The sequence below is a fragment of the Lutjanus erythropterus genome, chromosome 19, assembly GCF_056507025.1.
Source record: "Lutjanus erythropterus isolate fLutEry1 chromosome 19, fLutEry1.hap2, whole genome shotgun sequence".
Classification (NCBI taxonomy): Eukaryota; Metazoa; Chordata; class Actinopteri; order Lutjaniformes; family Lutjanidae; genus Lutjanus; species Lutjanus erythropterus.
The window spans coordinates 31173227-31187277 of NC_139335.1; the positions used below are offsets into that span (position 1 = coordinate 31173227).

At 37.9% G+C, this 14051-nt stretch overlaps 1 protein-coding gene across 1 annotated transcript in view; it reads right to left on the reverse strand.

Annotated features, from left to right (window-relative positions):
- Window positions 1–14051, reverse strand: part of LOC146310119 (uncharacterized) — a 97954-nt gene that overhangs the window by 53051 nt on the left and 30852 nt on the right. Inside the window, 7 exon segments of the mRNA XM_084743350.1 lie at window positions 3442–3738; window positions 4050–4364; window positions 5530–5865; window positions 6158–6472; window positions 7619–7954; window positions 12275–12589; window positions 12936–13271. Of these exon segments, the coding sequence (XP_084599476.1) occupies window positions 3442–3738; window positions 4050–4364; window positions 5530–5865; window positions 6158–6472; window positions 7619–7954; window positions 12275–12589; window positions 12936–13271 (2250 nt within the window).

Genomic DNA, 14051 nt, shown 5'->3' on the forward strand with positions numbered 1-14051 from the left:
TTTATGGACAGAATTTCTAGGCGCAGCCAGGGGCCAGAGGGAGTCCGGTTCGGGGACCACAGGATTTCATCTTTGCTTTTTGCAGATGATGTTGTCCTGTTGGCTCCTTCGAACCAGGACCTTCAGCTTGTACTGGGGTGGTTTGCAGCCGAGTGCGAAGCGGCTGGAATGAGAATTAGCACCTCCAAGTCCGAGGCCATGGTTCTTGACCGGAAAAAGGTGGCTTGCTCCCTCCGGGTCGTAGAAGAGTCCCTGCCTCAAGTGGGGGAGTTCAAGTATCTTGGGGTCTTGTTTACGAGTGAGGGGAGGATGGAACGTGAGATTGATAGATGGACTGGTGCGGCGGCAGCAGAGAGCACAGGGGAAGTGTACTTTTATTACAAGGTACAACCAGAAGTCCATCAGAAGGTTCCTCCTCCTGTCCTTGTCTTATTTTGACATGTTTGATGTCCTGTAGGTAAGTCCACATTAGCTTGGAGCAGTTTTTTATTTGGTTATTATACAGGAAAAGATTAAAAGCAACATAATAAAATCAGTCAGAATTAATCGGGCCTGACTCAGTTAAAACTGCTTTACAGCAGGTTCCTGTTCTTCAGCACATGAAAGACAGAAACACATCAGAAAACAGTCAACAAAATAAACAGCAACATGAAACATTTAAAGAGGCAGGGACTTGAATGAAGTATGCACATGTTATGGGTTAAGTTAGTGGTTGCAAGTGTATCCTTCCATCAGATAGTGTTTATATGTCTGTTTAAAATGTATAACAGAGGTTATTGTTCTAATATGATATGGTATCTCATTCCAGAGTTGGGTATATGTGTGAAAAAATTATCTCAGACTGTAGCTATTTTTGTAAGCTGGTACTGGGATAAGTGCTTGGGAGACTGATCTAGTGATACGTTCCTGTCTTATGTTGTGTCTTGGAACGAGATCAGTGAGTGTTGGAGATATGTTCCTGTTTTGAATCCAATGATAAAATTTCATAGTCTGATTATTTGTGTAGTTCTGAAAGGTCAAGGCCAGGTCCAGAGGGGAAATTTACCATGGATCTTACAAACTCTATTGTACAGTCTTGTTATAGGTCCAGTAGTTTCCTTTGTGGTGAGGGACCAGATTGGGAGGCAGTAAGATATTGTTGAGAGAATTACTGCATGAAGATACGTGTTAGAAACAACATTGGTAAGATATGGTCTGATCTTGGTATATACATACAGTTTCTGGTTGAGTTTCTTTGTTAAATAACGTACATGATTTTGGTAAGTGAGATGTGGATCGAGAACTACTCCAAGATATTTATAGGTTTCTGTAATGGATACCTTTTGACTAGCAAAGTGAATTGGGTTTGAGATGAATATAGATTTAGGTGAGTGTAAGCACATACATTCTGTTTTCTTGACATTAATAGTTAAATGGTTAGCATTCAACCAGTCATGTAGGATACTAAGATCAGAGCAGAGTTTAGAGTTTACAGTAATAGGATCTGGGTCAGAAAGAAAAATGACAGTGTCATCAGCATATAGCAAACAATTAGAGTATTTACAGACATTGTGAAGATCATTGATGTACAGCAGAAAGAGTAAGGGACCCAGGATGCTACCCTGTGGAACTGCCATATCACACATTAACGGGGACGATGTTACATGACCAATTCTAACCACCTGAGACCTGTTTGATAAATATGAAGAGAGCATCATTACCACGGAAGAAGAAAGTTGAAATGAGCTACGTTTGTGCAATAAAATCTGATGATTCACTGTATCAAAGGCTTTAAAAAAAATCAATAAAAACAGCTCCAGTGACATGACCTTTGTCGATCTGGTGGAACGGAAACCATGTTGGAAGTCACTGAGCAGTTTATTACTTTCAAGATGGTTGCTTAATTGATTATAGAGGATTTTTTCCAATAATTTAGATAATACTGGGAGAATTGATATTGGCCTGTAGTTTGAAACAAAGGTTGGATCTTAAGATTTGAAAATGGGGGTGATTAGAGCTGTTTTCCAGCCACAAGGGAAAACAGAAAGCCTGATACAGAGATTTATCAGATGTAGTAAAAGGGGCATGAAGCTGTCAGCATGAATCTTTAAGAAATATATATTCAATCCATAAATATCATGGGCATGTGAATTTTTCAAAGAATTTAAGGTTTCAAACAGCTCTGCTTGTGTAACCTCAGAAAATGAAAAGTCATGTAAGGTAGGAGAAGAAACCAATGGGGGAAAAGAGGGAGTATCAAAATACTCATTGAAAAGTGCTTGCAATTTTTTCAGATTCGGTCATAATAGTTTCCTGTACAGAGATTTGAATATTGTCATTCCTTTTTTTTTCATTTTCCCCAGTAATGACTTTAAGTGTCTGCCATAGTGTTTTAGGTTTAGAGGCAGCTTGAGTAATTTGTTTTTGGAAATAAGCAGCTTTAACCTTACGTAGTTCGTCGTACATTTATTTCTGATCTCAATAAAATGTGTTTTATTTTCCAACGTTTTTGATGATCTATACAATTTAAGAGAAAGTCTCTTCTGTTTGAGTAATTGCAAAATTCTGGAATTTACCCATGGTAATTTACTCTGCCGAGACTGTACCTTGTATGCAGTAGTAATTTTTTTATGTATTGACTCCACTCTTTCATAGAGCTGAGACAGGATTTGTTCTGGGTTTTCTAAAGTCAGTTCATTGCTCCAATCAATATCACTAATTTCAACATTAAACTGAGGTAGTTTTGAGTTTAGGATTTTTGAGAAAGAACGACAAGTATGGCTTCTTGGGGGTTTTACAGTTTTTCTAATGGCATAGATTAATGAGTGGTCGGATATTGCAGTATGGATTACGCCAGATAGTTCATATTTAGATGGTTGATTTGTAAAGATGAGATCAAGGACTGAACTACATGTATTTCCAAATCTAGTGGGGCCTTCAATTAACTGATAGAGGCCAAACTTTGTTGCAGCAGCTTTCAATGATTTTGATGAGCCGTCATTCCCGTCCATGTTAATGTCACCCAAAATAACAAGCTCTTTCGTTTTTACTGATTTTATTATATCGGTGAGCTGCAATAAGCAAGTGCTTGTATTGGCATTTGGAGGCTTATATGTCACAATAACTGTAATCGCTTGACATGTAAAATTTACAACCAGTTGCAATGTCGCTATTTCAGTTTCAATTTTTGTTATAAAATGTGCATCTTTCTGATGGTTAAATATGTTGCAGTTAATAAAACTGGTATTTTTTCTGAAAATAATAACTCTCTGAAAGACAAATAACTTTTCATGTCTTTCTCACAACTGCCAGAGCTGTAAGTTGACATCTGACAGCTTTTATCTTAAACTCAAGTCTGCTGCATCTGAACAGCTCTGACATGATGAGCCCCAATAATGATGTGACAGAGCTGTTCAATTATACAGAAATCATTCACAATACTTTATCCAAAAGTTTTCTCACCTGAACACACCACATGAGCGTCCTCATGATGTCCACAGTTGTGTGTCCCAAATCCTCTGTGCCGACACTCAGTTAGAGAACTTTCACTTCCTGAACAGTCCACATCACTGAGCCATATTTGTCCAGTTCCTTCACCAAAGTGGGCCGACTGAGGGGTACTCAGTGCTGTACCACAACCCAACTGTCTGCACACCACATCAGCATCATTGAAGCCCCACTCATCATCACAGACTGTTCCCCAGATGTTGTTGTAATAGACTTCAACTCTTCCAGAGCACTGAGTCGACCCAGACCCAGCTAATCTGATCTGAAGATCTGTAGAAGACAAATACATCATTACTGGAAAGAACATGTTCTTTCTGTTGTTTGTAAATGACAGGAAGTGATTTGAAAAGACACATTTGGCAAAAAAAAATTACAATAAACGTAACATACATACTTTTCATCACTCCCACAGACTTTGAGTAAGATATGCAGGGTGAGGTTAGCAGATCTTTTTATCTGACAGAATCTGACATCACAAGCCACAATGACGAGGTGACACAGCAGTTAAATTATACAGAAAAGGACACATTTACTACAAATGCTTTATCCAAAACTTTTCTCACCTGAACACACCACACCAGCGTCGTCATGATGTCTACAGTTGTGTGTCCCAAATCCTCTGTGCTGACACTCACTTAGAGAACTTTCACTTCCTGAACAGTTCACATCATCAAGCCAGATTGGTCCAGTTCCTTCATCAAAGCGGTCCGACTGAGGGGTTCTCAGTGCTGTACCACAACCCAACTGTCTGCACACCACATCAGCATCATTTAAGTCCCAGTTGTGATCACAGACTGTTCCCCAGATGTTGTTGTGATAGACTTCAACTCTTCCAGAGCACTGAGTCGACCCAGACCCAGCTAATCTGATCTGGAGACCTATTGAAAAAAAAGGCACCCAGTCAAACACAGTAATGTATATATTTGTCATCACTCACACAGAGTGTAATTTATAGTAGAACCTTTCACACTAGATTAAATATCTAACAAAAATCCACACTTATATAACAATAAAATCAAAATATAGTTAAATGAAATTAAGTTTAGTTGAATTCCGCTCTTTAATTCCAAAAGCATGCTGCAGGGTGTGGTTACCAGATCTTTTCTTTGTGTAATCTGTACAAGAATTACAATCCAAATATATATTTTGTATCATTTCTTTCACTGAATCTTGAAAGGTTTTGTGTTAAATTAAGTTATTGTTTAGCTTTCAGTACCCAAGTAGTTTACTCTTTTTCTCTTTGGAACCAACTAAATGTATAGAAATCAATTTATAATCTGATAAAGGAGCATGGCAATGTGACACATCAGACATATGTAGTAGACAAGACATAGAAATTGCTGTGTAGCCTAGACCACTTATCTACAACCTTTATCAAAAGAAAAAGAAAAAGAAATCTGACTGGAGCTGTAACTGTTAAATTCTCTATTTTCCTCTGAGACTTTTCTTTGTTTGGATTTGGCAGCTAGCCTAGAGAGACTCAAGAGTATCAACAACATAGAGGAAAAGACCTGAAGAGACATGATATGATGCACATTTTAAATGATAAAATATTAGAACTTTTGAAAAAATATATTTGTTGTTTAGGCTACAAACTTTTACAATTGCAGAAAGTAACGACTATCATAAAATGTTACATTGTTAAAATAAGAACTGTTATCCTTGTGAATCCAGCTGCCTCACAAGGGAAGAGCACAGGGGAAGTGTACTTTTATTACAAGGTACAACCAGAAGTCCATCAGAAGGTTCCCCCTCCTGTCCTTGTCTTATTTGACATGTTTGATGTCCAGTAGGCAAGTCAACATTAGCTTGGAGCAGTTAAATTTGTGGGAGTTAATAAAACTGGTATTTCTTCTGAAAATAATAACTCTGTATAAGACAAGTAACTTTTCATGTCTTTTTCACAACTGCCAGAGCTGTAAGTTGACATCTGACAGCTTTTATCTTAAACTCAAGTCTGCTGCATCTGAACAGCTCTGACATGATGAGCCCCAATAATGATGTGACAGAGCTGTTCAATTATACAGAAATCATTCACAATACTTTATCCAAAAGTTTTCTCACCTGAACACACCACACCAGCATCCTCACTGTGTGAACAGTTGTGTGTCCCAAATCCTCTGTGTTGACACTCAGTTAGAGAACTTTCGTTTCCAGAACAGTCCACATGATCAAGCCAGATTTGTCCAGTTCCTTCACCAAAGTGGGCCGACTGAGGGGTTCTCAGTGCTGTACCACAACCCAACTGTCTGCACACAACTTCAGCGTCATTTAAGTCCCAGTTGTCATCACAGACTGTTCCCCAGGTGTTGTTGTGATAGACTTCAACTCTTCCAGAGCACTGAGTCGACCCAGACCCAGCTAATCTGATCTGGAGACCTATAGAAGACAAATAAATCATTGCAGGATAGAACATGTTCTTTCTGTTGTTTGTATATGACAGGAAGTGATTTGAAAAGACGCATTTGGCAAAAAAAATTATAACGAACGTAACATACATAATTTTCATCACTCCCACAGACTTTGAGTAAGATATGCAGGGTGAGGTTACCAGATCTTTTTATCTGACAGGCTTTGACATCACAAGCCACAATGACGAGTTGACAGAGCAGTTAAATTATACAGAAAAGGACACATTTACTACAAATGCTTTATCCAAAAGTTTTCCCACCTGAACACACCACACCAGCGTCATCATGATGTCTACAGATGTATGTCCCAAATCGTCTGTGCCGACACTCAGTTAGAGACCTTTCACTTCCTGAACAGTACACATCCTCAAGCCAGATTGGTCCAGTTCCTTCACCAAAGTGGGCCGACTGAGTTGCACTCAGTGCTGTACCACAACCCAATTCTCTGCACACCACATTAGCATCATCTAAGTCCCACTCATCATCACAGACTGTTCCCCAGATGTTGTTTTGATAGACTTCAACTCTTCCAGAGCACTGAGTCGACCCAGACCCAGCTAATCTGATGTGGATGTCTATAGAAAAAAAGACATACAGTCATACACAGTAATGTACAGACTTTTACACAGACTGTAAGTAAGAGTCACACTTTTCACACTAGATTCAAATGAGACAAAGTTTTTCATTTACACAACAGTTAAATCAAAATATAGTTGAATGAAATTAAGGTTAGTTTCTGCTGTTTAATTCCCAAAGCATACTGCAGGGTGTGGTTACCAGATCTTTTCTTTGTCTAATCTGTGCAAGAATACAATCCAAATATATATTTCGTGCCATTTCTTTCACTGAATCTGGAAAGGTTTTGTGTTATATTAAGTTATTGTTTAGCTTTCAGTACCCACATAGTTTACTCTGATTCTCTTTGGAAGCAACTAAATGTATAGAAATCAATTTATAATCTGATAAAGGAGCATGGCAATGTGACACATCAGACATATGTAGTCCACAAGACAGAGATTGCTGTGTAGCCTAGACCACTTATCTACAACCTTTATCAAAAGAAAAAGAAAAAGAAATCTGACTGGAGCTGTAACTATTAAATTCTCTATTTTCCTCTGAGACTTTTCTTTGTTTGGATTTGGCAGCTAGCCTAGAGAGACTCAAGAGTATCAACAACATAGAGGAAAAGACCTGAAGACACACGATATGATGCACATTTTAAATGATAAAATATTAGAACTTTTGAAAAAATGTATTTGTTGTCAAGACTACAATTTTTTTACAATCGAAGAACATAACAACAATCATAAATGTTAAAATGTTAAAATAAGAACTGTTATCCTTGTGAATCCAGCTGCCTCACAAGGGAAGAGCACAGGGGAAGTGTACTTTTATTACAATGTACAACCAGAAGTCCATCAGAAGGTTCCCCCTCCTGTCCTTGTCTTATTTTGACATGTATGATGTCCAGTAGGTAAGTCAACATTAGCTTGGAGCAAGTTAAATATGTGGGAGTTAATAAAACTGGTATTTCTTCTGAAAATAATAACTGTGTGACAAGTAACTTTTCACGTCTTTTTCACAACTGCCAGAGCTGTAAATTGACATCTGACAGCTTTTATCTTAAACTCAAGTCTGCTGCATCTGAACAGCTCTGACATGATGAGCCCCAATAATGATGTGACAGAGCTGTTCAATTATACAGAAATCATTCACAATACTTTATCCAAAAGTTTTCTCACCTGAACACACCACACCAGCGTCCTCACTGTGTGAACAGTTGTGTGTCCCAAATCCTCTGTGCTGACACTCAGTTAGAGACCTTTCACTTCCTGAACATGCCACACCAGCGAGCCAGATTTTTCCAGTTCCTTCACCAAAGTGAGCCAACTGAGGGGCTCTCAGTGCTGTACCACAACCCAACTGTCTGCACACCACCTTAGCATCATTTAAGTCCCAGTTGTCATCACAGACTGTTCCCCAGGTGTTGTTGTGATAGACTTCAACTCTTCCAGAGCACTGAGTAGATCCAGACCCAGCTAATCTGATCTGGGTGCCTATAAATAAGAAAAAAACATACAGTCATACACAGTAATGTACAGACTTTTACACAGACTGTGAGTAAGAGTAACATTTTTCACACTAGATTCAATATCTAACAAAAATCCTCACTTATATAACAGTAAAATCAAAATCTAATTAAATGAAATGAAGTTTAGTTTAATTCTGCTCTATAATTCCAAAAGCATCCTGTAGGGTGTGGTTACCAGAGCTTTTCTTTGTGTAATTTGTGCAAGAATACCATCCAAATATATGTCACAAATCCCATTATAACCATGGCCGAAGTGCTTACAGTTATGGAACAATTTGGAAAAATACCAGAGTATAAACTCAATCTTAACTAAAGTGAGTACTTTCCCATTTACAAGAATGCTGAAAATTACCCCAACCTGCCATTTAAACTTTCAGTTGACTCCCTTACATATTTAGGTGTAAAATTAACCAAAAACTACTACAGTTTACTTAAGGGCTATTTCACCCCTTTTCTAGAACAACGCAAAAAGGATATTAAACAATGGTCTATTCTACCACCATCTCTTACTGGGAGAACAAAGTCCGTAAAGATGAGTATTGTGCCAAAATTTTTATATTTGTTCTAAGCAATACCTATCTTTATACCACAGTCATTTTTCAAGGCATTTAACCAGATGATCTCTTCCTTTATCTGGAATAATAAGCCAGCCCATATAAGGAGAGAATTCATGGAAACACTAAAAGACCTAGGTGGGCTCTCTCTTCCAAACCTGCGCTCATATTACTGGGCTGCAAATTTTAATGCTATGTCCTTGTGGCTAAAGGATTGGAATGGTACAGCCCCCGTATAATTGCAGATTGAAATGTTTATGAGTAGTCCAAACTCACTTTCTGCTTTGTTCTGCGCATCCTTACAATCACTAGTTAATAAAATCCATGGAAAAATAATTGTAACCCAATCACTACATATTGATAAGCAGTTTAAAAAATGCTTTGGTATCCAGAATATCTCCATTTACTCACCTTTAGTAAACAATCACCTTTTTCAACCATCTTTATTGGACAAAGGATTTCAAACCTGGTATGATAAGGGTATACATAGTATTGGGGACATGTACATTGATAAAACTTTTGCCAGCTTTGAACAACCAGGAAATTTGGACTGAGTGGGGTTCATTTTTTTAGGTATTTACAAATCAGGGACTTTGTGTGGAAAAAAATTGCTAACTTCCCAAATATCCCTCCATTATCCTGCTTGGATTCTTTGTTAGGGGTCAATGTGACAAACAAAGGCAGGGTCTCATTTATATATGCTCAGATTATGGACAGATATAATCCTTCTATATCCTACATTCGTGAACAATGGGAGAATGACTTAGGGGTCCCACTGTCAGACGAGGAATGGGACATGGCACTTTCTAACGTTTATTCCTCCTCATTATGTTCAAAGCATGCCTTAATACAGTGTAAAGTTCTACACCAGCTGCACTTTTCAAAAGCTAAACTTGCTAGAATATTTTCGAATATAAGTGATATGTGTGACAGGTGCAAACAGACCCCGGCAACAGTTTATCACATGCTTTGGTCTTGCCCAAAACTTGCCTCTTTCTGGTCATCCTTTTTTGACACTATTTCAAAGGCATACAGCTGTAATATAATTCCTTCTCCTATTATTGGTATTTTTGGTGTACTCTTAGCTCCACGTGATTTCAGTTTCTCTGTGTACTTGCAGAAGGTTATTGCTTTTTTTCTCTATTGGCTAGACATTTAATCTTGTTTAAATTGAAGGATGTTACGCCACCATCACAGAATCTGTGGATCAAAGACGTGATGCAGTATATCAAGCTGGAGAAAATGAGATGCACCCTTAATGGCTCGACCAAAAGGTTCTATGAAACCTGGGACCCATTATTAGACTATGTGAATAGGTTACCTGGCTTGGAACAATGAACTCTGGACTGCCTGATCTAGGCTTAGACGTACTATGATGCACTAGTTTTGTTTTGATTTTCCGTAGGTTTTTAGGTTTATTTGTTTTATACCTTCTTGTTTGCTTGTTGTTATTGTTTTGTTTGTTTGTTTGTTTGTTTTCTTCTTCCTTTAATGTGATTTTCTTGCTTTAGTGGCTGGCAATTTCCAGTATCCTTTATTTTTTGCACATAGTTGCAACGTGAGATAACAACATATGTCAGTGTCTTAAATGTTAAATGGAAAATCCTGATGAAAAAAGTGTTTGTTTTTTTTTAAAAAGAATACCATCCAAATATATATTTTCTGCCATTTCTTTCACTGAATCCTGAAAGGTTTTGTGTTAAATTAAGTTATTTTTTAGCTTTCAGTACACACATGTAGTTTACTCGTTGGAACCAGATAAATGTATAGAAATCAATTTATAATCTGATAAAGGAGCATGGCAATGTGAAACTTCAGATATATGTAGTCTACAAGACATAGAGATTTCTGTGTAGCCTAGACCACTTATCTACAACCTTTATCAAAAGAAAAAGAAAAAGAAATCTGACTGGAGCTGTAACTATTAAATTCTCTATTTTCCTCTGAGACTTTTCTTTGTTTGGATTTGGCAGCTAGCCTAGAGAGACTCAAGAGCAGGGGTCGCGTTAACGGAATATTTTCCGTCGTTGAGCGGTTTTTTAAAACGGTGACGGAAAAATCTGAAGGTCATCTGTCATTTTGACAGGTTGCAATTCACATCCCTGACCACTTGGTGGCGGGTGAGCATATTAATTAGCTATTAGGTGCGTTTGAGATGAACTGCGCCTCGCCTGGAGAGTAGACGAGATCAGGCGGCCACAGCAGGAGGTGGAGACAAAAAGCTGCAGTCAAGTCGGACAGTTTTCAGTAGACTTGCGAGAGAGTAGAGGAAGAGACACGAACATCCTGTTAGATCACCTGTAGGTTACCTGTAGTCTGCAGATCATGATCATAGCTGAAGAAATAAAGTGCGTTCTTGATCGCTGATTGAAGTTAAAATAGAAGAGATCCTCCTTTTGACACTTGTAACATCTGTTCTTTTATCTGCCTTGTAAAGCACTAAACTGTTCTTTTGATAATTCATATATATATATAACCTTTATTATTATCAGACACAAAATATCTGCTTGCTGACAGATTAAAACTTCATTGCACAACAGAAGATCGATATGTCCAGCATTAAATATTACAATTACACAGAAAATTAGTATTTTATACAACAAGTGGTGTTTGTTGTCAAAATTGAGAGCCAATCAGAGCCTGTCAGCTTGTCAATCAGGTGACAGCCAGGCGTTTGCAGTTGGTGGAGAGCAGCTGCGGCATCTGGCTCTACAAACTGCGGCCGCCTCGATCTCGTGAGGTTATCGTTGCCCACATGTGCATGACGTCAGTGCAAGTCGGGATCAAGTCGGGACACAAATCTAACCGGCATGCACTGTGCGGCGATCACCGCTGATTGATTCTGTGCAGGCCTGGATCATCTCAAATGCACCTAGTGTAACGGCAGCTGAGCGTCAGCAGCTGAAGTTTCTTCAAAAAGCCCAATAACAATGATGGTGTTGATAAAAGAGGTACAGTGTGGATTCTCTGTTCAGCTTGTTCGGACTGAATATTAATTAAAAATGAATGAAAAGAAAATGCTACTGAATATGTAATTATTATCATTTTAAAAATTAAAGTGAGGGGTAAAAATAGATTATGACGGGATTTCTATGACCCTGTCAATCAAAATGACAGACAACGAAAAAGTCTAGCGCAACCTCTGCTCAAGAGTATCAACAACATAGAGGAAAAGACCTGAAGACACACGATATGATGCACATTTTAAATGATAAAATATTAGAACTTTTTAAAAAGTGTATTTGTTGTTTAGGCTACACATTTTTACAATTACAGAAAGTAACAACAATCATAAAATGTTACAATGTTAAAATAAGAACTGTTATCCTTGTGAATCCAGCTGCCTCACAAGGGAAGAGCACAGGGGAAGTGTACTTTTATTACAATGTACAACCAGAAGTCCATCAGAAGGTTCCCCCTCCTGTCCTTGTCTTATTTTGACATGTTTGATGTCCAGTAGGCAAGTCAACATTAGCTTGGAGCAGTTAAATTTGTTGCAGTTAATAAAACTGGTATTTCTTCTGAAAATAATAACTCTGTATAAGACAAGTAACTTTTCATGTCTTTTTCACAACTGCCAGAGCTGTAAGTTGACATCTGACAGCTTTTATCTTAAACTCAAGTCTGCTGCATCTGAACAGCTCTGACATGATGAGCCCCAATAATGATGTGACAGGGCTGTTCAATTATACAGAAATCATTCACAATACTTTATCCAAAAGCTTTCTCACCTGAACACACCACACCAGCGTCCTCACTGTGTGAACAGTTGTGTGTCCCAAATCCTCTGTACTGACACTCAGTTAGAGACCTTTCACTTCCTGAACAGTCCACATCACTGAGCCAGGTTTGTCCAATTCCTTCACCAAAGTGGGCCGACTGAGGGGCTCTCAGTGCTGTACCACAACCCAACTGTCTGCACACCACATCAGCATCATTTAAGTCCCAGTTGTCATCACAGACTGTTCCCCAGATGTTGTTGTGATAGACTTCAACTCTTCCAGAGCACTGAGTCGACCCAGACCCAGCTAATCTGATCTGAAGACCTGTAGAAGACAAATAAATCATCGCTGGATAGAACATGTTCTTTCTGTTGTTTGTATATGACATAAAGTGGTTTGAAAAGATGCCTTTGGAAAAAAAACAAAAAACAAAATATTGTATATATATATATATATATATATATATATATATACATATATATATATATATATATATACATACAATAAAAGTAACATACATACTTTTCATCACTCCCACAGACTTTGAGTAAGATATGCAGGGTGAAGTTACCAGATCTTTTTATCTGACAGACTGTGACATCACAAGCCACAATGACGAGGCGAAAGAGCTGATAGATCATAAAGAAAAGGACACATTTATTCAAAATACTTTATCCAAAAGTTTTCTCACCTGAACACACCACACCAGCGTCATCACGATGTCTACAGTTGTGTGTCCCAAATCCTCTGTGCTGACACTCACTTAGAGAACTTTCACTTCCTGAACAGTCCACATCATCAAGCCAGATTTGTCCAATTCCTTCACCAAAGCGGGCCGACTGAACGGCACTCAGTGCTGTACCACAACCCAACTGTCTGCACACCACATTGGTATCATTTAGGTCCCACTCATCATCACAGACTGTTCCCCAGATGTTGTTGTGATAGACTTCAACTCTTCCAGAACACTGAGTCGACCCAGACCCAGCTAATCTGATCTGGATGCCTATAGATAAAAAAAAAAAAAAACATACAGTCAAACACAGTAATGTACAGACTGTGAGTAACACTTTTCACGCTCAATTAAAATCAGACAAAGTTTTTCATTTACACAACAGTTAAATCAAAATCTAGTTAAATGAAATTAAGTTTAGTTTAATTCTGCTCTTTAATTCCAAAAGCATGCTGCAGGGTGTGGTTACCAGATCTTTTCTTTGTCTAATCTGTGCAAGAATACAATCTAAATATATATATTGTGCCATTTCTTTCACTGAATCTTGAAAGGTTTTGTCTCAATTTAAGTCATTTTTTAGCTTTCAGTACCCAAGTAATTTCCTCTTTTTTCTTTTTGGAACCAACTAAATGTATAGAAATCAATTTATAATCTGATAAAGGAGCATGGCAATGTGACACATCAGACATATGTAGTAGACAAGACATAGAGATTTCTGTGTAGCCTAGACCACTTATCTACAACCTTTATCAAAAGAAAAAGAAAAAGAAAAAGAAATCTAACTGGAGCTGTAACTATTAAATTCTCTATTTTCCTCTGAGACTTTTCTTTGTTTGGATTTGGCAGCTAGCCTAGAGAGACTCAAGAGTATCAACAACATAGAGGAAAAGACCTGAAGACACACGATATGATGCACATTTTAAATGATGAAATAATAGAACTTTTTAAAAGATGTATTTGTTGTTAAGACTACATGTTTTACAATTGCAGAAAGTATCAACAATCATAAAATGTTCAAATACATCTCAACAGCTCTGACATGATGAGCCCCAA